The 25852-nt window shown below is 28.8% G+C and overlaps 3 protein-coding genes across 3 annotated transcripts in view; 2 read left to right on the forward strand and 1 right to left on the reverse strand.

The window, feature by feature from the left end:
* Nucleotides 1-25852, reverse strand: part of LOC111027050 — a 103848-nt gene that overhangs the window by 39363 nt on the left and 38633 nt on the right. The gene's annotated exons all lie outside the window — the stretch shown is intronic.
* On the forward strand, nucleotides 1821-10321 carry LOC111027051. The gene is made up of 3 exons (XM_022305263.1): nucleotides 1821-2039; nucleotides 5088-5096; nucleotides 9710-10321. The coding sequence occupies exons 1-3, from the start codon at nucleotides 1821-1823 to the stop codon at nucleotides 10082-10084; spliced, it is 603 nt and encodes a 200-aa protein (XP_022160955.1). The 3' UTR covers nucleotides 10085-10321.
* On the forward strand, nucleotides 19577-23635 carry LOC111027052 (macrophage migration inhibitory factor homolog). Its single transcript, XM_022305264.1, has 3 exons — nucleotides 19577-19770; nucleotides 20152-20324; nucleotides 22958-23635. The coding sequence occupies exons 1-3, from the start codon at nucleotides 19663-19665 to the stop codon at nucleotides 23055-23057; spliced, it is 381 nt and encodes a 126-aa protein (XP_022160956.1). The 5' UTR covers nucleotides 19577-19662; the 3' UTR covers nucleotides 23058-23635.

Genomic DNA, 25852 nt, shown 5'->3' on the forward strand with positions numbered 1-25852 from the left:
ACGTTTATTCGCGATTAATCCACAACTCGGTCATTTTTATAACATCAACAACAATATCATCACCACAGTATTGTGTTGAACACAAAATAAAATATAATCACGAGAAGTTATTATACTTACGTCATTATTTATACAAAACACGAGATTAACAATCGCAAAAACGACGTCGCGAGACACAAAGACTTGGAACCCACGCCAGCATTGTGTATTATTATTATAAATTCGAAAGTTATGATTAATCATTCCGTTTGGAAAACGATTCCGAACAAAACTCGGGTCGCCCTGCAAATACTATTAAGCTGTCCGGAAAAATGAGCGGCTTGCATACACTTTTCATTTTCTCCCTCCCCCGTCTTTAGCCATCGAGAAACGGAAAAAAATGTCTTTCGCAGTTAAGTACGATCAGTGTTCGACTTCCAATCTATGCGTAGAAGGTCTGCATGAAACGTTTAAAGCGCTCGTTCCGTACAAAGTGATGACATAAAAACTTTAAAAAAAAAAGTAGTGATAACATTTCGTCTAAAAATATTAATCAGAGATTAAAGTATTATAAAATGTGCTGTAAAAATTAAATTCGGTATGTGCCAGACATAATATTACACGGCTGGTAAATTAAATGTTCATTGTGCACATAGGCTGCAAAGTCGTTTACTAGCGACGATTGTATCGAAACCTACTGTCGAGTTTTCTTTGGTAATAATTAGAGCGAGGACTTTCATGCACTAAAAAATCATCAAATATGCACTTATGCATCAACAAATTAAAAATATGAGGTTAAATATGCCCTTAAAAAATGTATTTTATTATTATTCACTATAGGTTTTAACTGCATTTATTTCATTAAATTGATCTGAAATTTTTTTTAAATGTTCGATCCCATTCTTCTTAATTATTATCCGTTGAAAATACAGATTCGCCAACTTCGATTACAAAATTACACAAACGATAAGCTTTTGTCAATTTTTATTTTGGCATATATTAATGGAGTGACAACAATTAAACTCGCGAACGTTACATAAAAATTAAACTCACCAAACTTACACGCACCCGACGATCTACCAGAACTAATCTAATCTACCCATACTGACTATAGATACTTGAAACTATCGTTTTTATCCCACGTACCTACCTACTATTCGTTAAATAAAAATACAAAAATAGACATAATCAATACTGGCCATTATTATTATTTCAAGATAAAATTTATCTCTATCGTCTTTATAAGTTTATAACAAATCGTTGAACTTGATTCACGGAAAATATTCGATTTTCGCCAAACCATCAAAATATGCACTAAAAGCTTACAATATGTTCTTACAATCAAAAATATGCCCCTTAAACCAAAAAATGTCCAAATATGCAAAAATATGCACTAAAAACTTTGAGCTTTTGGTCACAGACGTTGTGAAAGGCATATTGTGTACTTACTCTGCGTACGTTTAACTAAACCGGAAAAAACATGCAAATGCATTAAAGTCCTTGCTCTAGTGGTAATTAATATAATACCATGTTTGCACTATGGGTCCATCGATTATTCAACAGGTACTTTTAGGTACTGGTTCGAATATCGGTTGTTAGGGGGTATAACACCGTAAACGCAGCATTGTTTATTTCGTAATTATATTATAATATCATTATTATTGTATTTATATGCGATTTTTATCAGCAACGGCGTTGAATCACATCGTATTCTAAACAATCACCGAAATTATGATGCTGCTGCGATTATAAATTGATAGTCCAGCGGCACATTGTTTTGACTTCAAACATACCATTGAGACTGCACACAATTAACAACATAATATTGCCTATTATATAATATGAATGACAACAATCGAAATCCCTGGGACGGCCGCCGACCGTCGTTGGTGCGTTGGTGGGATTTGCCCGAAAACGAAAATAACGAAATGCCGGAAAAAAATACAAGTTCGCCAAGAGCGATAGAGAATGCGAAACAATGGATCGATCGATCTTCGGGGCAGTCGAATAAAATTAGTAGCGCCAGTAACAATCGCAAAGAATCCATTGCCAAAAAATCGGTAAGTATATATATGCAAAAGAATTTGATCCTATATAGATTTATATAAAATTATTACCGGCTTAATATTGTGTACACGTGGTGGTCCAAAAATCGTGTATTCGATATTTTTCACCAATTTTCATGACGCGTAGTGCTTTAAAAAAATATTTCGCTTCAGAAAAGCGATTTTCTAAAAAACTTTCTTTTAACAATAGTTCTGAAATAATGAGTACCACCTTGCAGATTAACGGATCTTAACTTATAATTAAACGGAATACGTATTCGGCTATTCCGGTAGTAACGAGAAATTCTGTGTCTTAATTGATGCTCATACGTGCATAATAAACTTAAAACGGACAAAAATGAAATTGCGTAGCTGATTTTTGGAATTTTTTTTTGGAAAATTATAGTTTTTAAAGGTTCTATTATTACATCTAAAATATTTAACTCTTTGCGGTTTGATATTTAAACGATACAAGTGAAACATAGTTAATACGATTAAAATACTGTTTTTATTTTTTCTTTATTATTCAAATATATAAAGTACATTGCGCATTACACGTTCTTACAAAATATGGTGTTCTGTATCGTTTTTAGGCGTCATTACGTTGACCAGCTAAAGTAGCGTCAGTCGTGTGCTCTGCATTAGATTTGGGGGGGGGGGGAAATATGATTAATTTCAAGCTCATTTGCTCCAGTCGTCGACCTCAGGTTCATTATTTTCAATATATTATGAACACACGCGTTATGCGAATAAACATAAAATGTTAGTTTGCGACTGATACCTACAACGGTTATACGGGTTGTTTTTTTTTTATATACATTCACTAACTTTTTATCGGTACTGAGGGAATACTCTGCAAGTTTCATGCGAACCAATCGTTAGATTAGAAACTGCAGTATGCAAATTGTAAAAACGGTTTGGATTTTTTCCTCCCGAATATAGTACTTAACTTTTTATCGAGTCAGTGGTATTTATCCGTCGTGATTTGCACTTTTTTTTATGTTTGTAATAACGATCGTGGTAAATTCGAGTAAAACAGACGAGAGAAGCAAGTCTGTGGTAAATATTGTAAATTATAGACCGTCTAGGTTAACGCCCAATATAATAAACCTATGGGGAGTTCAAACGTATATTGGCTTGAGGAGGTTATTATTATTATTTACTCATCCATCATTTAGTTCAATGAGGCCCATTAAAACGTTGATTAAATTTTAATCGATAAAAGTTTACAACTGATTGAAATTAAATTTGGATGTAAGTTTAAATTAAAATATGATTACTTTTCACCGGCGATAATTAATTATTGATAAAATTGCCCAGAGTGATGAATAATACAATAACAAACAAAAATATGTTGACTGTACATCGTAATAATGTTTACAAGGTTTTTATTTTTATCGTTTATTTATTATTTTGTAAAAATAAACAACGATCACCAATCTATTGGTACAATATTATAAAAGTACAACTATGAGAAATTTTGATTACTCAATCGAGTGACAATGGTATTGGTAGAATAAATTGGGAAGGCACTCGGCAGTGGTGCCCGACAAGACTCTCGAAGACGTGTTTGTTTTAGAAATAAAAATGTTAATTTTTATTTAATGTCACTACCTAATCTTGAGATATACATGCAACATATGTATTTACCTCTATACCGTGAATAACGCAAGGTAAACTAAATTATTGTAATTCAACATGCTTTAAAATTAACTAAATTACACCTGAATTCATGAATATAATTTTCGAGTAGTAGAATTTCATCGTGATAATATGCAAATTGTTATGGTTTTCACTTTAGTCTAGATTAAACACACAATAAATATGGTTTTGAGGTCGAAATTAATTAATAATATTATCACTACTATCGTGGTAAAACTGACACAAAAATGTCGGATTGGGGCTATGGAAAAAAATGTTTTACTTTTTCTTTTATAAGGAGTATTTGCTTTACCGTGTAGTTGTTAACATTTAACTTAATTGTTTTTCATAAAATATGTTTCGGAAACGGAAAGAATTGTCTTATTTGTGGTGCGTTATTTATGATCAGCAATAGTTGTTATTATTAATAAGCATCGAAATTCAAAACAGTCTGCAAACGTTATTACGTCCGTTATCGTATGATTTGTACAATACGACAGCTCAGCGGAGGAAAATATAATAATTTTATTGGTGGTTGATTGTGAAATAAAATGAATGTGGAAAACAATAAAAGCATTCTGGTGTCACTCTATAGTTCAACTTTCATACTTGGAAATTCCCATTCATGATAGGTAACCGATATATCATCACAAACGATATGGACTTTGAATGAATACCATTTACGTGCGTACAAAGTAATGTGATTTTATGGTACACTTTCAATAACATTTTTATACACAAGTCGCACAGTTATTTACTTTCGTAACATATTCTTGAAATTTTTTATTTTTATTTTTTTATAAATCTAATAGCCACCGCGTTTAAAGATCAATAATATTAAATATAATTGTTGTTTTTATAAAATAATATACTAAAACTAAGTTATATTATGCTGACGCAAGTGGGGATGACACCAAAGTGAAGTATATATTTTTTCGAGATCAACATTTTCTCTTTATTTAAATTAGGTTCAAAGTATATGAAAAATAATAATTATACGTTACAAAATTAGTTGTCGTATAAAACAAAGTGCATTCATATTTTATCTATTCATTAATTACAACAGTATAGTTTTACAAATATTTTCAAACGTCATGCGCGTTTTGAACGCGTAATATTGTATAAACGAGCTTTTTTGAAAATGCTAAAAGTTATATAATTTTATACAGCCGATGAAGTTGATGTTTCGTAGAAGTAAAGAAAATTATTCACAAAAGCTACGATTTAGGCCTCACTTTTAAGAAGATTATTTTGTTTATTTTTTTATGTTTAAAATTAAAATAAAGTATTATTTTATTTTTAAACAGTTGTCGGTGTCAAAAGTTTAGAATAAAGTCGATAAATATTATTTTTAAGATTTTAATAATGGACGTTTAATTTCCTTAAAATATTTTTTTTATAAAACACTTGAAAATAATGAAGAACTGTCGAGTACTTGAGTTTCGACCCTTATACAAATATAATATAACAAATTATATGGCTAGGTACCTAAAGTTTAAATTTATATTATTAAAAAACAACCTTTTCCAAAATCAATAAGCGCACCTAAATATACAAATTATGCAAATATGCAATATAGTGTGTTAGGAATTTTGAAACAATTCACTGTTTATTGGCAATCACAATATTATGGTTACACATATGGAAATATTAAATATTATTAATTTAATTAACAATTATTTTTAATGTACACTGTTAAGCAGACCCGTGTTGAGGGTTCTTGTTTTCTTTTATCATGACTATGTTATATCCTTACTACTTGTCTAGACAAGATATTTGTCTACATTTTTAAGATTATTTGGACATTTTTTTTTATAGAATATGTTTGATACTATAATTAAAATTTTTTATTACAGAAACTAAGTGCTTAGATTATCATCGTTTTCTAATGAAAACTTTTCATAGATATTGTTTGATTTACGACATCGATCTTACATTGAATACTGTTTTGTTAACTGCACATCTATACTATTTTTTTGGAATCGAAGTTCTTTTTTTTTATTGTTACACGCCAAATAATATTGAATTGTTATTGTTAGAATATTCAATAAATTAGCTGTCGTATTAACACAATCAGGCCCGCAGGGACAATGCTAGTATAAAATGGCTATTGTGGCTCACTCAAAATATTATTCCAGAATCTCCCTTATACCTGACAATTTTACTTCGACTTATGCTAAATAGATCACAAAGCCTTGTACAACAAACAACGGTACTTATTGCCATTGAAAATCACTCGTCGGGAAACATCCGTGGACCATATTATAACAACAGTTGTCATTATAATAATATCGAATAAAAATAATCACTTTTGCCATCATACATTTGTTGATGTATCTTCTGCCGAATTTTAAGATGGATGTACATTACTGTTTACCTAGTGTGTTTAAACAGGGCCACATCACTCATTACAAAAATGAATAACTTAGGTTGTATAACCATAGTATTAAAATAATCTACAAATCTAACTCATAGTTAATATCATATGACACGTGGTCGTGTTACGTAAACGAGTAACGTTAAGCTACTGTTATATTAGATGTATGTTGGCCAAAGAAAACAAATGATGAGTAAAAAAACATATTTTAACAAAAAAGACAAAAATAAAATAAATTTAAGGCGCCTACCCAATGTTTTTTCACGGATTTCGCAGTATTTTCGAAACATCGCTGCGTATTTAGTCCGAAAAACGACCAGTTCCGAGTACAATCTATGTTAAATGTTCAACCTTAAGAGATAGACTAATGGAAAGCCACCCGAAACTTGTTGATTGTTCTTACAGCTCCGAAAATTGTTGACCGACAAAAAAAAACTCATAACCGTGAGATCAATATCTCCCTCTCTCCACCGGGATTCTAAAACAAAAAAAAAAATTAAAACAAGCGTAGATGGTCTGGGTTAGTTCATGAAGAACAACGACTTGCCATCACCATTCAGTTTGTGCACTACAGCAGCGTTTTGTATAAAATATATATTATATTATTGTTACAATCGTATTGCGCTATTGTTCGTCATAATTTATTAGGAGGTCAACGCGTTATATTGTTTTATTAGGTAGGTACCTACATTTACCGCACAAACCTTTATGCGTTTTTTTATTTTCTCCGATGACACAAAAATTATACTACAAACAACATATAACAATTAGCAGATATTATATTATGACAGTCGCTTCTGCGAGTGCACACTGCAACCGGGACGACGTATAGTCAAGGCCGTAGCTAGGCGCTGGCAAGAGGGCATTTTCCAGGGGTGCAATTATACGAAAGGCGCAAGTTCATCGAGTGGCAATCTCAATTCAAATATGATAGTTGAAAATTAACAACAACAAAAAAAATCCGCCTTTTATTTTTAGCGTTATCGCTATAAGTTTCTCGTCGAGCAATCGCATAATATTGGAAACCACGCTACTCCAGTCACCACAGGCCACAGCTACATCTGAAAGAAGCTTCAGTAAGCTGAAGATCATAAAAAACTATTTAAAATCTACGATGAACCAAAATCGTCTAACAGGTATGGCAATTTTGTCTATTGAAAAAAGTTTGCTTGACCAAATATCATTTTTGTTTTAATCTGTTATTATTATTTAATTATAAAACATAATAGAGCAATTTTTATAATAATAAAAAAATATTAATATAATAAAATAAATATAATATACTTGTGCTACAATCAACAGTGTTTTTTTTTTTTTAATAATGAGCATGGTAGATGAAAAAAATTGTATGAGGGGGGGGGGGCGCAAATTTGCTTTTCTGCCAGGAGTGCTACTTGTTCTTGCTACGGCCCTGCGTATAGTAATTAGTAACCATGTGCAATATTACAAAAGAGCTAGTAACCCTCTCCCCACCCTCTGTGCACACCCTGCCACGCCGAAATTTCCAGGCGAATTAATCGCGGACGGTTCCTGGGTAACCGGCGGCGCACAGTCTCCTGTAGCCCGTAAAAGGTAACACGTGTTCCGGGCTAATGGATTACCGTGATATTTTAATTACTCCAGAGGTCGCCGACGACGTCGTGTCACGATTAATTAAGACGAACTACTGTTACTCGTCCCGGTCAGCCGAGCTGGTCGCGACAATAACACGACAACTGTACAATTATATTGTACGAGTCCATTATGTAATATATACTTCACGGAGTTAACAGTTCCGTCTCGGTTCGGTCCGGAACTGAATATACTGATTGGGGCGAATGTAAGTTCGTACACGAGAGTAGCAGGTACACAAAATACATACGTTAGTTCCTACACGACGGAAAAAGGTACATAATATGTAAGTTCCTACACGGTATAAACCAGGTACGTATGTTAGTTACTGCGGAAAGGGTTAAATATGTATATTATACACAATTAAATATGTATATACGAATTTAAAAAAACAAATATATTATGATGATTCAAAAATATAATACAAATCGTCATAGTGCATTTTCACAAATAAATTATGGTGATTAAAAAATATAATAAAAATCGTACATATTTACAAATAAATATTGTATAATATGGTGATTAAAAAATATAATAACAATTAAAAATACATAAAATACGACATTTTATATTTCATGAGATTTATTTCTATAACTTAAAATCTTAACATATTCGTATTGATTAATTTTGTTCGTTGTATAATCTGAAATTTGTTTATTTATGAAATCTTCTTTTTCGGCGTATTTTTTACTGATTTTTGGTTTTTCGTTACTTATAATTGTGGTTCTTATTTCAATATATGTATTGACTTGAAAAAGTTTGAGAATTTCAATAATTCTGTCTGTGTATAACATACATATTTATTAACCCTTTCCGCAGTGTAGGAACTAACATACGTACCTGTTACTCTCGTGTAGGAACTTACTATTCCCCACTAATTGCTCGTGTAGACTGTGCAGGTAGTTGTGTTGAACGCGCCACTGACGATAATATGTTATTCGATCACAATAATAAGTGGCGTACCCAACGGCTCACACCGGATCCGCTGGACCAGGACGTTAATTTATTGGTATCTCTGACGTTAAAAAAAAACCCGTAAATATTTTCGACACCGCTTTGGGGACGGAAAGAAAATCGTAAAAAATAGGAACGGTTGCCGACGCGTCGTTATTGGTCCCCTTTTATGCGTTGTTACTAATTGTTGTTCGAGTCCTTTTCGCTGAAATCGTCAAACGCCGTTCTATTGTTTTTCGAAGTAACATGTTGCGAATGTTATTTCGATTTTTTACAAAAAAGTTTAAAACATTATGGATGCACCTCGATCGTAAATTATTTCTCTTTTATAATTACTACACGCATTTACAATATTTTCTACCGACAGCTTCGTGCGAAACAAATCACTCTTGCTTAAGATCTCATTTTGGTTGTAACTATATACGATTAACGATGTTATTTTATAGCTTTCAAATGTTGTGTCATCTTACAATAAATTGGGTGCTTGCGCGAAGCGAGGCAAATGATTAGAAATTAAAATTTGTATTATATCCGTGATTTAATTTAAAAAAAAAATAATAAACCAAGAAAACTTCAATAAAATTAATAAAAATTAAAAAAAAATGCATCGAATTATTTATCAAAATATTTCTTATAATTATTTATTTATGTAGTTTATTTGTTTAGATACAGGTACTTTTATTAAGTGTGAGCTGAATTGTTGGTTAAATTTGTTATGAATCGTAATTTCTACGTTGCAGCTTCATAATACTATTCTGCCAAACATATCGGTAATTAATTTATGTGCCTATGTGTTGGATTCGACAAATTTCATAAAGATTATCCAAACAATCGATGTTATTATTAACGAAATATATTGGTTGATTGAATTATTATTATATTGTAATATGTGGGCATTATTATAATTTTGGATAATCCGTTAATTGATGTATAGTTTTAAACTAATTTACATTTTAAACGGCAGCTTATACAACGAATACACGCGCACACGCACACACCCACACGCACACGCACGCGCACGCGCACATATTTATTTAGTTATCCATTACCGAGATAGGTGGTGTTTACACAAAAAATATTCATCAAATGTTTATTACTTTAGGATATCTGCAAAATCAATCCATGCCTGTGTTTGAAGCTTAAATTAGTTATCAGAACCAACACAAAATGCTTAACGGATGACGTGTGCAAATTGTACGACCGGTGGCTGTGTGGGCCGCTGGCCACCGACTCGGAGTTCCACAATGAGTTGTTATCACTCATCAGTGTCCTCAAAAAGATCATAAAAGACTTAAACTGTACGACCAACACTCACTGTCAACTGGAGTCGTTGATAAAACGCCACAGTGAATGCCTGGCCAAGTACCACACGTTGTTAATGCAATTGGATCAAGCTAGTATGCCGAAAACCCGGAAACACATTGGTAATGCCGGATGTATACCACAAGACGGGGGGAAAAAAAAAATTAATAAATAAATTTAACTAATGTTACAGAAATTTATTTTTCACGAGTAGTTAGGTAGATCCAAAGTTGTTTATTGATTCACCGTCATCTTGCTTTTATTATTTAATTATTTCGCTAAGTTTTCAATGCAAGTAGATAATAATATAATAGAAAATTACAGTTAAACAACACATCTGTCACCTTCAAGCCAAAGGGGCTGTGCGAAAATTAATAAATTGTCTTAACTCACACTTACAAATGCTGAAGAATAAAAAATTGCGAACAAGTATTTATGCACTGGAACAAAATAATGATATGTTCTGTTCTTGATGGTAACAATTTTCTTTTAATTATTGAAATATTTGAAAACTACAAATAGCGTCTAGACGATTTAAATTACGAGTCAATATTTGATCATTGTTCATCAATCAAAATTAGGTACAGAAATATTATTTGAATAATCAAAGAACCATTAAATTATGACTAACGGTTTATTGAAAATTATTTTTTTAATCTGAGCAACAGTAACTGATAAACATTAAACTTGTTTAATTAATATTCATTAAGTTTTGTAGGTACTCTTTAAAAAGTGGAATTTTAGAAGAGCACCTCGAAAGTTTATTTTTATTAACATTTATCATTAAATGACAATTATGATGTATGACAACATTTTAATTACTATTTCGTAATATAACTATTAAAATTTAATTTTTAATTACAAAAAATTATTACATTTAAATTTATTTCTGCAAAATAATATATGAAACCACTCTACCGAACAGTATTTTCCAGGCGTAATCTCATTGTTTAGCAATTAAAATTAAAATATCGTATTTCTAAAAAACCACGATTTTATGGTTTTATTTTTAACATAATTTTCATTTAACCATACAATATTATACTGATTATTTAAAAGAGGGAAAGCTCCTTCTATACTAGGTGTATAGTCATATATGTCACTGTAATATATGTTGAATCGATTTAAATTCAATGATAAATATTAATAAAACAATTAAAGAAAGAATACAGTTATGAACAAAAGAAAAGGGGGTCAGCATCCATGCAATTATTAAGGATATTTTAAGTTAAATTATTAGTATTTTCGTGGTTGCACTAGTTTTCGCCAAAAAAATAGAATAAACTTCTTCGATATACTGACGGATAGCATGTTTTGAATGCGTTTTTGGTATAAACAACCTGAAATCTATTTAAATATTTTGAAAATGGCGTTGTGCATAGTAAGCGCGATGGTCAAAATTGCGACTGTAAAATGTATATTTTGTAAATTAAATTATCCATTATTTTTTTTATTCAAACGAAATAACTAAAATAGTTGAAGAAAAGTTCGCTATTTTAATAGATATTCAATTTCATACAAATTTGAATTTGATAAGGTAATACTTAAAAAACAAAAAAAATTGCGCCATGTATTTTTAACATAATTTGTGTTACATTCATAATGTAACTTGAACTATCGAAAAACGTATAAACATAAATTGAAATAAACCAAGTCAACATTTTAAAATATATATTAGTATGGTGTACATACCTAAATACCTTACACAAAGAGAGCCAAAATATGATGAAATCTGTATAATTTCTAAAATATACGGGTATTTGCAGTTTGTAAAAATTTTGAATTCCAATTCATATTGGCTTTTGAATTACAACAAAAAACAAAATCTATTTGTCGAAGACCTGCGGGGCTCTGAAAATATTACCGTTTCTCCGTTGTTTTTTGTTATTTTTACATTTATCAAGTAAAATACTTGGAATTTCTACCTTCGACTATCCGATGGACTGCCGGAGACCACCTTCAATGATGAATATTAAAGGTAAATTGTCTGCTTTAAGAAGTCACGTAAAACGCACACAACATCGTTACTGTAAAATCACAATATATATTCCTCACTCATCCTAGGATCTAAAATATTTGTTAATCAGCAAATTGTCAACACTAAAATATGTTTAAATGGTGTTTGACTACACCCAACTCTCCACGTGAGTATTGTGTAACTGATAACCGTTTATATTACAATCAGTTATAAAATAATATATGATAATAATAATTATTACTATTATAAAATGTGACATATTGATTATAGGTAGGTGGGTATTGTTTTCAAAACACAATTATAAGAATATTATTTTCTACTATAGTATGTAGTCAATTTTTCATTTGTGTACATTATGCGCCACGGTGGAAAATATTATATTACACAGGTACAACAAAAAAATTAACATGCATTATTTGATTTAAAATGAAGTGTCACAATTCTAATGAAAATTATAGTTTTGTGAATTTACTAATTATTATTTTATTTTACATAATATTTGCCACTAAAAACGTTAACTATTGATATATTTCTCCCTCGGTAACCTAAACCGTAATTCAATTATTTTATGGATAATCATACTACAATATAATTATGATATAAACTTATAACAAATATTTTTTAGACGTTATCACTTATTAATTTATTATACATTCATCTCGAATAATGTATTGAAAACCATACTTAAATTAACATACCACAAAAATAAGGTACGACAGTAGTGTATCGGACAGCTGATAAGCCTGTACATAACGACAAGTGGTTATCATTTCATCATTAAATTACATTATTTTAATAGCCCATCATGGTATTCACTATTTTAACTTTCGACTGACATCGATTTTTAAGTTATCGGAAAAACGGATTAAATGAATGTAGTATATTTGTAGAGATTAATTATCTTCAATATTGTGCATATACAACATATTAGAAATATGTAGAAACATAGACTTAACAATGAATGCATTATAATATGAATAAAGCATATGTACTTTTTAAATGAATTAAATTCGATAAACTAAATAAAATCAATAACATCATATCATTTAATATAATAACTTGTCTGAGGTGACTGAATAGTATACTTTGTATGCAATAAATATACAGTGAAACCTCCCCTGAAAGACACCTCTAAATAGCGACCACCTCCTGAAAATAGTAAAAGTTTTTGCTATTAGGTTTTAATTTACATATTTTAATATGACGAAGCTAATTTATTGTAAAAGGACAATTAGGTAATAATTACATTTTAAATGAGGACATAATACACATCAATATAATACTTCGTTGTTACGCCATTTCAACACATTATGATATGACGTTTCCAGTGTAGATGTACTTTTTATCTGAAAATACTTCAAAATAATGAATAATATTTTGATACAATAAAATTATTTTATTTTCAAATATTAATTTATAATATTATATTTTGCAAAAAGTTTTTTTCATATTCATTAGGTTTTCTGTTTTTATTTTTTAGTTATTTAATAACATGCATTATGTATCTAATTGAAATCTTATTTTAAATATTTAATGTAAAAAAAAAAAAGAAAGAAATAATATAACATTTTAATTCAGCGTGAATATTTAAACAGAATCGTAATGTTCTTTATGTAATTATTTCAAACCAGATTATTAACAAATAATTAAAACAAATTAAATATTTTGAGTTTTATAATAGTTTTTTTTTTATGTCAAATTAATAAACAAGAGCAACAGAAGAGTTAATACTTTTCTGAGAAAGGAAAAAAATATCATTATAAAAAGTGCAGAAATAAAAGTACACTTTGGTTGTTTAATTGTCTTAACAAACGGTTTAATGTAAATACGAACTGTATTTTAAATACATTTGTTTCAACTTACTTTCTCTCAACTTTTAAGTACAAGTAAATGTGTTATATATATTAAAACGACCTAACTGTGTTATTAATATTGCAATAAATATGTTAAATCTCGTGATTTTTTTTAAATACGTTTCAAAATGCTTAGCCGGGAAAATGGCTAACAATTATTAGTCATACGAACATAATATTACAAACTCATTTTTAAAACATAGAAATATAATCCTTATAAAAAACGTGATACACCCATAGAACGAAACAGTTCGTGTTGGTAAATTTAATAAAATCATCAAATTCATGGCGACGTCGGTATAATAAAACAATGAAATGACAATAATATGATGTACATAATGGTATACAATTATTATTATTTTGTTGTTGATTTAAATTTCCATAGTCACAACACAACCTATTGTCGGTTATGATTTAATTTCAACTTCAAATAGGTAATGTTAAATATATGGAAGCAGTATATATTATGTTTGCCTAATCAGAAATACCTAGTTACTTCGTTTGGAATCGGAAAATCATGTTTTGGCGATAAACAGGAAAAAATTAAACGCCGAATGCATTTAATTGTCGACCGAGAACTCGAATTATCACTTCAGACTGTAATGTTTTAATGTGAGACGAGTCTATTTAGCAATCAGTTTTATAGTTTCTGATTTTAATCTGCAGACAACTGTGCAGTTACATCGTTACACATACTGCGGGCAACGTCCACGTGGATTTCGTACAATATTATTATCGAAACCACTTGTCTGACTGCCAAACTCTGTCCGGACATCGCAAACGGTCGCGAACGCACGACGAGCATATTTTTATGAGTATTATTTTTATTTACTGTCAATCGTAGTACTGCACGTAATCGTAGTAGGAGTAATAATTACATCCGCAACATTATACTATACCGCACACGGGTACAATAAATTGTGTTATAAAAACACATTTTGTTATATTTTTACTCGATATTGGGTAATATTTCAAAACCACGTCGATCAATAAATCTACTGGCTGTACTATTATATTTTATCGTGGATTTATCGTTTTATAATTATTCGTTTGTATTACATATAATATGTCACCTATAGTATAAAAACATATCATTTTGAATGAAAATATAACCTACAATGTCAAATGATGATACCTACACGAATGTAATTTTTATTGAATAATATTGTTTTATGTTATTTTTTTATAATTTGGAACAACTTTTTTTTTCACACAGTTCCTCATATTTCCGGTGATAATAATGCATGTATTGGAAATAATGGGTATCATACAACACCGTTAAGTTAAATTTCGGACAATTATTACTGTTTAATCGAGTACCTACTTGAGTTGAGTCTCGAATGTTCGACTATTCAAATAGTTTCCATCACTACTGCTGCTGTACCTACCTATAGAGTGCGTATTGTTTTCTATGGTTACAGTGAAATGAAATAAATTCAATTAAATTATTCATGTAATGCTATACTCAATAAAATATCAGTTGACGCGTGAACAGTGTCAATTATTGAGAAAAAAACTCTCAATGCAAACGCCCGAACAAAACCATATTTGTCATAAAACAATATTTGTTATTTTTGCAAAATATACATTCGTTCAATAATATATATTGATTCGACGAATCTACCCTCGTCGGCTACACTAAAAAATATAATTAAATATTTGTACCTACTGAAAAGTGGTTTTGAATATTGTGAGACAACACTGTTTGTAAAAATACCGAATGCGTTTTTAGCAATAAAATTACGAATTTTACTAGTCAAACTAAAATTTATTTGATGTAATACCTACTGTACGATGGAAAACCAACAATCTATAACTCGAGTATTCAAACACAAAAAAGGTAATGTTCATTCTCGTGTTATGGGGTATCTGTTTTGATCTTTTCCTCTTAATGCTTGACTTTGAACAGATTATCTCTTAAGGATTTCGTTATGAGTTCATCCTTAAATGTATTAGTTATGTTTATGAATTATCCTGCAGTGATAAATATCACTGTATCGCTGGTTTCAATAGTAAATCAATTACATATACAAAACACTTGATAATTGTTTGTAATAGATTTAATTATTATCGTGTGAAAGAACAAAAACTACGAGACTTGGAAGAACAAAATTGATTTAGTTGGAAACTGATTTTCGGTTGAATTTTTTTTTTATGTTCAAGTTTTCTTTTTAAAAGATTTTGTTCTTGAACCTTTTAACTATATTTCCTATATAATATGTTATTTCTGATCCATTTATGTTGGTTATTTCAGTTTTGAGAAGTTCTGTGAAAAATGTCTGGTTTAGGTTTTTCAATTTATATCTCTCTCGGCAAAGACTATCATTTATTTACATTAAAGTGTTATTGTATAAAATATATAATATTATGGGGAAGTGATCACAGCCTTTCAAATACACAACTCTGGATAAGACCGTCTAATTGAATCTTTGGGAAAAAGAAACTTATGCTAAGTTGGGTTAGTATTGAAAAATCGGTGGATTCATTCGAGTGATGGTGACAAAATATTATTTGGTAATTTGTACGCAATAATACATTTATAAAATATTGTAATATAATAACAGACTTATAGAGCGATTGTGTGTAACACACGTGCATGGCTTTTATTTATCTGTGGGTTTATTTTCTCGAGCTTTATTACCGGGGTACGATTCGTATCGTTTATTATTTTTTTTTTTAGAGATTTTGCTCTGTTAGATTTTTCCTGTGTTTTTTTTTCTGTGGACTTTTTTACCAAATGCAGCACAAACACACACACTGTATTTTATTTTTGTCTAACTGATTACTCTAGATATTATTTACCCTCTACATATAATACAACATAAATACGACTTAAAGTTGTAATTTGTTTTTATAATTCATGCGACACAAATTTTAAATATTATTCTAAAGATAATATACAAATCTTAATTATAAATAAAATATTGGATTGGGGACGATACGATTATGATGACGCGTATGAGGCTGTTGAAAGCGAACAATTTTTAAGTGGTCGGATTTAGGCAATATCCTATACTGATCGTGAGTTGTGAGTGATGTGTGACTGTGTGGGTAGTCACTGATCATTAGTGTGCGTGAGTTCTCCGAACGCTTTATGTAATTAAAGATACGCTACGGCTAAGTTTATTGGACATCTGTAATGTTCAATCACGCAGAAGTCAGAACAAATCGTCACTAAATTTTGGGATCAAAAAAGTTTCAAAAAGCGGGAGAAAAATTCAGCCAATACTAAAAGCCCGTTTTTAATTTTGAAAACATATTTGAATTCCTTATTCCCTATTCATTTTTTTCTAGATTATGAGAAAATGGGTTTTCGGTTTTTTTGTTTTGTTTAATTAGTGTAGTACCAAATAAATTTTCTTTTTTTTTTTCAAAATTCACCTTTTTATTAGTGTTGCTAAAAAACACAAAATCGAAAATCCATTTTCTACATAACCCAGAAAAAAAAGAATAAGGAATTAAAATATTTTTTCAACATTTTAATTGGACTTCTGGAAGTATATTTTTTTCTTCTACTTATTGGTCTAAATTCAAGAAACAACGACCCGATTTCCACAGTTTTAAGTTTAGATACGTTATAGATGCTGCAAAGCACAAAAGTTTCTTATCTATAACTATAAGTTTGAGTATAATTCCACTACGGCTCTATATATTGTCTAAGACAATAAACTTCAAATAGTTTGAATTAATATACCATTTTGCTCTATAGTTTAATATCCAATGTATGTGTATAAACCTTTCCTAGACTTTACTATAAAGCATACCCAACATGCATTACACAATCATCTGGTTGATGTACGTTTAAATGGTTCTTGACCATGGTTAATTTCCAAGAAACCTGTGAGGTAACGTATGAGTTGCTAACTATTTATTAATAACCAAAAATGATAGAAAAAAAAACATGGGTCACTCATGTCATACGATAAGAAATAGAGTGACCCAGTAATGCGATTTACGTGATTCCCAATGCCGTTGACATGTAACACGTGAAAATATGACATGCGCGTATGTACCCATACTAAAGATAACATTCAAATAGGTACTCAAATATTCACAAAATACATTCACAGGCCCTTAAATATATAGGTAGGTACACAAAGATTTGTATAAATAAATATTAATGAATACAAATTTCTGGTAAAGCACCAAAAAATCACTAACAAATATAAAATTACTATAAATCCGTTCTAAGTCTATTTATATCAAAAAAAAAAAAAAAATCATATTTTAAAATTGTTACAAGCATAAAGTTTTGAAATATTTTGATGAAGACCGGCACTTGTATGAAAAATAAATAACAATCTAAAAACAAAACTTTAGGCTTTTTATTTAAAAATTTAACTTTAAATTGATAAATTCAGAATTGTAAAATTATTTACTTTTTACTTATTTATTGATCATTTATGCATAATAGGTATATCCTTAACAAATAATTTTTTAGTTATCAATTTTATCGAAAGTATAATTATTGAGCTATTTTCCTCACTAAAATAGCTTTGTATTATTTTCACTTGGTCGTGGTTATTATATAAATAAATCATTTCACATGAACTGTTTACTTCTGTATGTCAATTTACATTTTTTTTTAAATAATAGATGAAGGACTGTAGTTTAATTTTTTTACAAGCACGGCAATGAATTTATTTGATATAAGAGAATGTATCCAAACAGTACGTTTCTCTATGACAGGGCCCAGGAATAAACGAAAAAAAATTGCACTAACATTTGAAAAAAAATCGTATCAACTTGCATAAACTATTTTTCAACGTAATCTCCGTTCTTCTTCATACATTTTTTTGTAACCTATAGGTAATATAGCACACATTTTTTTCGTTTCTTCATAACCTACAGTTGGTTACCTTGGTGATGACTTCAGCTTCATTTCTAAAACGTCTTTTTTTAAAAATGTTTTTCCTTTTTTCTAAAACGGAGATTTAACGAAAAGTCATAATTGAAGTCACCACCGAGATTACCCAATGGTTACTCAAAAAGTACACTTACTTTACCTAAAAGACTTGAAGGTACGGCAACATTATCACAAACGTATGTCGAAGAATGGCGATTATGATAGAAAATATATTTTATCCTGCCGTAAATGAACACGATTTTTTGATTTTCTAATACAAGTAAGCTTGCTTTTTGGAGATTCCTCGAAAATATAGTATATTACATATAGTTCGTCGATTTATACAGCCAAGTAAAAATGATATGTCGGACAAAAAAAGTAAATAATCGACAAATCAAATTATTCTATGTAGGTGTCTAGCTAGGGTACGGTTGAGTCACTTAACAACTTGAACAAAATGTTGATTTATTATAATGTCAATGAATAAAAAATAAATTATTTCTAACAAATGTAATCGAAGAATTTTTATTAAATAATCTTCAACGTTTTAATTACGGCACTGATTTTACACAACATTTTAATCACATACACATATTAATGCATTGCATAATTTAACAATTTGATGTAATAATATTATAACAAATAGCAAAAAATAAAAAGTTATATCATTTAATGAATTGTAACATATTGTAACATAACTTTATCAATCATTAATAATCCTCTTTAAATAGAAAAAAAAATTTCTGAACACTGGATTACGTATAATAGATTATAAATGATGTGCAATAAATGTCTGTTTTTTTTTCGGTAAGAACTTTTTTTATTTGTTATTAAATAATATGTTGTTAATATGTCACTTTCAGTTTTTATCACTGATTTTGTTGTAATATTTATGTAATATAATTTTATCGGTTGATTAAAAAAAAAAAAAAAACGAGTAGGCATAAACATTATGTCAATGTTTTGGTAGGTAACATAAATATGACTGCCCAGTCTAACTATGATCTAGTCTTGTGTTAACTATTGTAAGTGTAAAAAGTAGTGGTGTACGTATTGACGTTCTGTAAAATAACAAAATGCCACGTTTAAGCTTAGACACAAATTTACCAGCTTCAGTAATTCCTGAAGAATTTTTGAGCTCATGCACTACTCTTATTTCTAAAACTCTAGGAAAAAGACAGTCAGTGAGTATAATGTAACGATTTTTTTTTAAATTTATGTATTCAAAAAATAGTTGTAACTGAGTTATCTTATCATACACTTTGAATGGATAGTTTCTATGGCTTTGGAAACTAAAAATAGCAATTAAGTCAATATAATTTGGAAGAAAATAAATTATATCTAGTGATATTTTTAACTTAATAAAAAATAGTAATTTTTTCATTATTAGTTTTTAAAATGTTATTTCATTGTTATTTTTTAATTAAGTGTATTTCAACAAAATTTAAATATTAAAATGTTATAATAAGTTTCATTAGTTGTGTAACGAAAGTTGGTTATTATTATTATCATTATTTTATAATGTTAAAGTGTGTAATTAATAGTAAACTGTTGCTTATTTATAGTATTGCGTATCAACAGTGAACCCAGGTGTAAAAATGACACTTGGTGGATCCAATGATCCTTGTGGTTTTATTCAAGTAACAAGTATCGGGAGTTTGGGACCAGAACAGAATCCCAAACACATGGAAATTATAACTGACTATATACATCAAGTTCTTGGAATTCCAAAAGAGAGGTAAGATTCCACTGAAATAGATCATTTAACGCAATACAATTAGATTCTGAGTGAAGCGATGAATGTATTGATTTTACAATGATGTGTGTGTGTGTGTGTGTGTGTGTGTGTGTGTCGTCACCTTTAGGGGCTGTAAAAATGCCTCAATTTTCTTCAACAGTATCTTTTCTGGTCGGAAAAATGGATCTTGTTGGTACGGTACTTTGGGGGGCCAAAAGTAAAAAACTCTTAATAATTTTCAAAAGCGCCGAGAAAAAAAAAATTGAGGAAAAACAAGAATTTTTACTGAAAACCGGTTTTCGAAATGAATATATTAACACAATTTTTTTTATAGTTATTTTATGTTCAAATTTGAACGAAATTACTTATTAAGTAACCAAGCCTAATGATTTAAGTTATTTTGTTGTAATTCAAAAATATTATTCATGGGTACTCGAAACTTTTAGAGTATATTATTATAAAAAAATGAACTTAACCTACTGCAGTAGTAATAATGCTTAATAGTTACATAAATTACTTAAATCATAACAATATCATTCAATCTACTAATGTACAAAATAATATTATAGGCTGACAGACCATCGTCGTTCAGAATCGTTATTCGTTTACAATGATTTTATATCATTGAATTTAAATTTAACACCATCCATTACAGTGACCCACTTGTAACCTACTGTACAGCAGAGTGACATCCACTTACCCCTTTTTTGTTTTGCATTCAAAATATGTCATCAGGTGTAAAATTAGATAGGTGTGGAAGATGGAACAAGCATCGGGAACATAATTGGCATAGTTGATTAAAATATAAAAAGAATTGAATTCAACAAGGTTTGAAAATCATTATTATCATACTGTTGGCTAGACGTGGTTAAAAGTTTTCTTTTTAGAATAAAGTAGACGTTTTTCAATATTATTGAAAATTTCAAGCTTACATTTTATATTTCTAAAAATCAATTGTTCTTTTTTAATTTGATGTACTTTCATGGGTAATATGTGCATAATGACGTATATTGTATACCTAATATAATATTACATTTCTGTAACATAATTTACAGAAAGCTCTTAATGTTCTTTAATGTATCATTAAATTTGTCTTGTTTTAATCTTTATACATAAATTAAAATTTAATGAGTGTCTTGTACGGAAATAACTAATGCGTATAATGTACTATTTACTAAAAGGATAGTACATCTATTTTAGCTTTTGAGGTAGAGGGATGAAAGATATTGGTTTGACAATGATGCGTATGGTTTTTCTTTTTGAAATATATTTCTGTACACGAAACCCGTATTATTAATACCATTAAAATTTAAAAGTCGAAGTAATTGGTGTGTTAAAAGTGTACAATAATTAATATCATGCAGAAAGTTAATTTCAATAACTTTATGCTAACAAATCGGTGTAGGTATATGTAATAATATAATATTATATAATAATCCCTATTCGTATGCCAGTATAAAAAATTAATCAAGAAACTAAACAAGGACCTATCTTACGTGACGTAAGTCACTAAAAATAAAAAATATTTAAAAAAATGTAGCACACTATTATTAATTATTATTATAGGTGGGAGTTGTTTAATATAATATTAAATTTGAACACAAGATTATGTACCGAAACATTATCGATGCAAAGACCACAACAACATTAATGTTAAATTGATTTTATATTATTTTAAACTATACATACGTATCGACTGCCGGGACTTTTGAATATGTGTATCAGATCTGGCTTTAAGGGAAAACGAGATCTGGGGCACAGTAGGGTAGCTATTTATTTTTTTATTTTGGTAATAAGAAAGTTAGAAATTTGTTTTTGCAGTAACTTTCGTAGAAATATTTTTTTATTTTCTTAAAATTTCCTACTTCAACTTAAAATTTCCAAGACCTGACATTCATGCCTTGACATCGCAATCCGTCTATTCGTTTGCTATACATTATTATACTGTTTAGTATAACATAAAATTCGTTTTATAAGATAATTATTAATTGTATTTACGCTGTATGACCAACTAACTACTTAGACTTAGATTGGAAGGTATAATTTGTATAGTCTACCAGACGATATCTTGCCTAGGTATAAAACAATATTACTTTTTTGGACAAACTATTTTATATTTTTTCCATGCTTCAGATGTATGAATATCTAAAAGTATAAAAAACATTTAATACCGGGATGACGATAAAAAAACCACCCTGTGTAGCTATATAGTTAGTTTTCATGAATTTAATTATGCTTCCTACCTCGAGGCGTGCAAGGAGAGTTGTGCCGTGATCATTTTTTTTTATGTATAAAGCATGTACAGTTTATAAAGCACAAAAAAATAAAATAATATTCAACAAAATGTCAAGTCTAGTAAATTGAAACAATAGTAATACAAATCTTAGTTTAAAAATTTCTAAACCATTTCACACAAATAAAAATAAATACGATTTTTGAATTTTTGTAAATTTGACTATTTTTTCTAATCAAATATAATAATTTCTGTGAAGCATATTTTTTATTTTCTTGTATGTATGATAGGGTCCCAGTCTTATTTTTAATACATGTATGCATCAAAAACTTAAATGCAACATTAAAAGATAATTTTAAAAATTCATGTAAATTACTAATTAATATATTTTGTTTTTCAGGCTTGTTATAAATTTACAAGCAAATGAACAAGCAAATACCGGTTATCTTGGAACCACCTTCTATGAACTATTTACTGTTGAAAAAGGAAAACGACTTTAAAGAAGAAAAAAAATTGTTAATACTTAGAATGATTTTTAAAAACATTATATTGTTATATACGGCATTATTTACCAAGCATGCTTACCCCCTTTTATCCTTTTATAATGCGATTATTCAAATTCTGATTTTTGGAATATTTCAGTGTACTTAAAAGTCATATTTTCACGAATTTATATTTTTTATAAATATAAAAATGCTAATATTATTGTTTAATAATAACTAAGATTTACAAAACACCTTTATCATGAGATCTATTATCATGGATTATTATCTTCTTCATTTAACATTGAGTTTGGTAATTCAGAATCTACATTTTTAAATTTTGTTTTATTATTATTGACAACGACATTCTTAAAATATCAATCTGATTAATAATAAATAGTAAAAAAGTGTATCTAAGATTAAAAAAAATATATAATAAGCAACTCCTCATTTATTGGTATAATAATAATGTAAGTCTTGGAAATTAGGTCTTTAAGTATACTTTCTTAAAAATTCTGGAAATCAAAATCATAACTACGAAGACAGGAGTGAGCATACCTGGGAAATAAACCTGCAGTGTATATTATCAGAATATTAATATTATTAGTTTCTTCGCTTTTTACAAATTTTCATAATATTTTAACGCTTGTTATATGTTAAGTTTATAATATAAACGTATAATATATATTTAACAAAACTCTCACTCAGCATACTTAAAATTTCTAGACACTAATACCGCAATTAATGGTTGTAGCAAATATTATATATGTACTAATAATTACTTATGCCTTTATGTATTACCTATAAAAAGATAAAATATAAATTATTTGGTTTATCAAGTTGAATTTAGTTAAATTTTTAAAACCTTAGGACAAAATGAATGGTTTTTTTTGGTATTAATATTTGTTTTTGGTTAAAAACTCCTTGGTTACCTGCGAGTTATTCAATTCGCATTAAGTCCTTTAAATATTTTGTTTTTATTTTTTATAGAAAAGTAGTCAAACATGAACTAAAATGTATTCAAAATTAAAATATTTGAAGCAATCGAAACAAAATTGAAACAAAATACTTAAACGCAAATGATTGAAATAAAGAAAAATAATTCTGGGATCCATTTCAAAAACATGGACTTTTACATAGCTATGCAAGCTAAATAAGTGGAACTTTTGGACAATGCTGATTTCTTTAAAATATCATTAAATAATGGTGCTTTGTGAAATTTAATTTTAGAGCATTGATCCCATTTGAATGAAAATTCTGATCGAAACCCGGTTAATTCAGGGATGCTATAAATTTATAAAAAAAATATTTTCGACAGTTGTCTGTAGTTTTTCATTACACTAAGAGAAACCATTGTTAAAAATCGAAAAAGAGCAGTAAAAACTTAATTTTCTGTCCACAAATGATTTGTATACAACTTGGCAATCCTTATTTCTTCAACATAGAAATGTGTTCACAGATAAATATCAAAACAAATTCACTACACTGTGCCTACTACTAATTTTTACATTCCTCAATTAGCTATGAATATAATATGGTAGACAATTATCATCACAGGTTGCACGATGTCTGAGTAAAGTAAAAGAAAAAAAATTTAATTCAAACTATTTGTATGTTTTCTTACAAATGCTATATATTAAAATATTCGTTGTTATTAGTTTTCACTTTTCAATATTATAACTTATCTAAATAAGTATATAACAAATTATTTATATTTTACTGATATATTTCTATATATCTATCGACATATCATAATTATATTATTTTGTTGTACTATTAGATTATTCAATTAATATTCAATGCACTAAAAAAATGCAAAAATTAAAATTGCATTAGCTTTATAGATTACAATTAACAATTAGATTTAGTTTATTAACTTTATGGAATTAATTTTATCAATATCTCAGTTTAGTTTTTAAGAACACTCCAATTTGGTTAATTGTATTTAATACTACCTACTTCATCAATGAATAATAATGTGTTATAGTAATACTATGATAATATGGACATCGTATAAAATGATAATCGCTAAATATAATATATATTACAATATACAAAGTATCGAGTTTAATTAAAACGTATATGTAATACGACGGTATCAGGTACATTCAACATAAAAGTAAATAGTTGTTGTATAGGTATTCTGTATAGGTACTGTTTGTATTGAAATTACGTATTAAATCAAACTACAATTTATTCAAATTGTTTAAAATACGTCGTGACTTGTAAATTCATAGTAAATTCATAAATATTTTGGAAAGACTAGTGTACCTACACGAATAGATAAATATAATCCAGGATCGGAAGATATGAAGGTAAATAATGATTAATTATGGAGGGTAAAAATATTGTTATTATACAAAAGACCGGAAAAAAAGAAGTAGAAGAATTATTTTGAAGTATACTTATTATAATATTACTTGAACTGGTGATTATTCTATTGTGATCACTGTTACATTAATAAACAATTGCATAGGTGGAAATATGTTGGAAACAATTATTAGGAAAACGCACCTTTTATAGTGTGTACATATAAACATATTAATATACTGAAGTTTATTTTCCACAGCAATTATTATGACATAAAATAAACACTTAACAGCCGATTTTCAGCACTTACAACAATAATATAACGGATGGACTGAAGTTGTGCAACAGACATTAAAGCAGGTTAACCATAATAATATTATTGTATGATCATCATGAAATAGTTAACCGATTATTGACATAAATAGATAATTACCAGTCACTATTAATTTTGAGTTACATCATCAACAAAATAATATCTACACCAAGGACGTAGCCAGATGGGG

The sequence above is a fragment of the Myzus persicae genome, unplaced genomic scaffold (assembly GCF_001856785.1).
Source record: "Myzus persicae strain clone G006 unplaced genomic scaffold, MPER_G0061.0, whole genome shotgun sequence".
Taxonomy (NCBI): domain Eukaryota; kingdom Metazoa; phylum Arthropoda; class Insecta; order Hemiptera; family Aphididae; genus Myzus; species Myzus persicae.

Coding starts and splice junctions, on each gene's coding strand:
- LOC111027051 (XM_022305263.1), top strand. CDS start 1,821: ATGAATGACAACAATCGAAATCCCTGGGACGGCCGCCGACCGTCGTTG.
- LOC111027052 (XM_022305264.1), top strand. CDS start 19,663: ATGCCACGTTTAAGCTTAGACACAAATTTACCAGCTTCAGTAATTCCT. Junction 19,771..20,151: donor CTCTAGGAAAAAGACAGTCA/GTGAGTATAATG, acceptor GCTTATTTATAG/TATTGCGTATCAACAGTGAA. Junction 20,325..22,957: donor CTTGGAATTCCAAAAGAGAG/GTAAGATTCCAC, acceptor TTTGTTTTTCAG/GCTTGTTATAAATTTACAAG.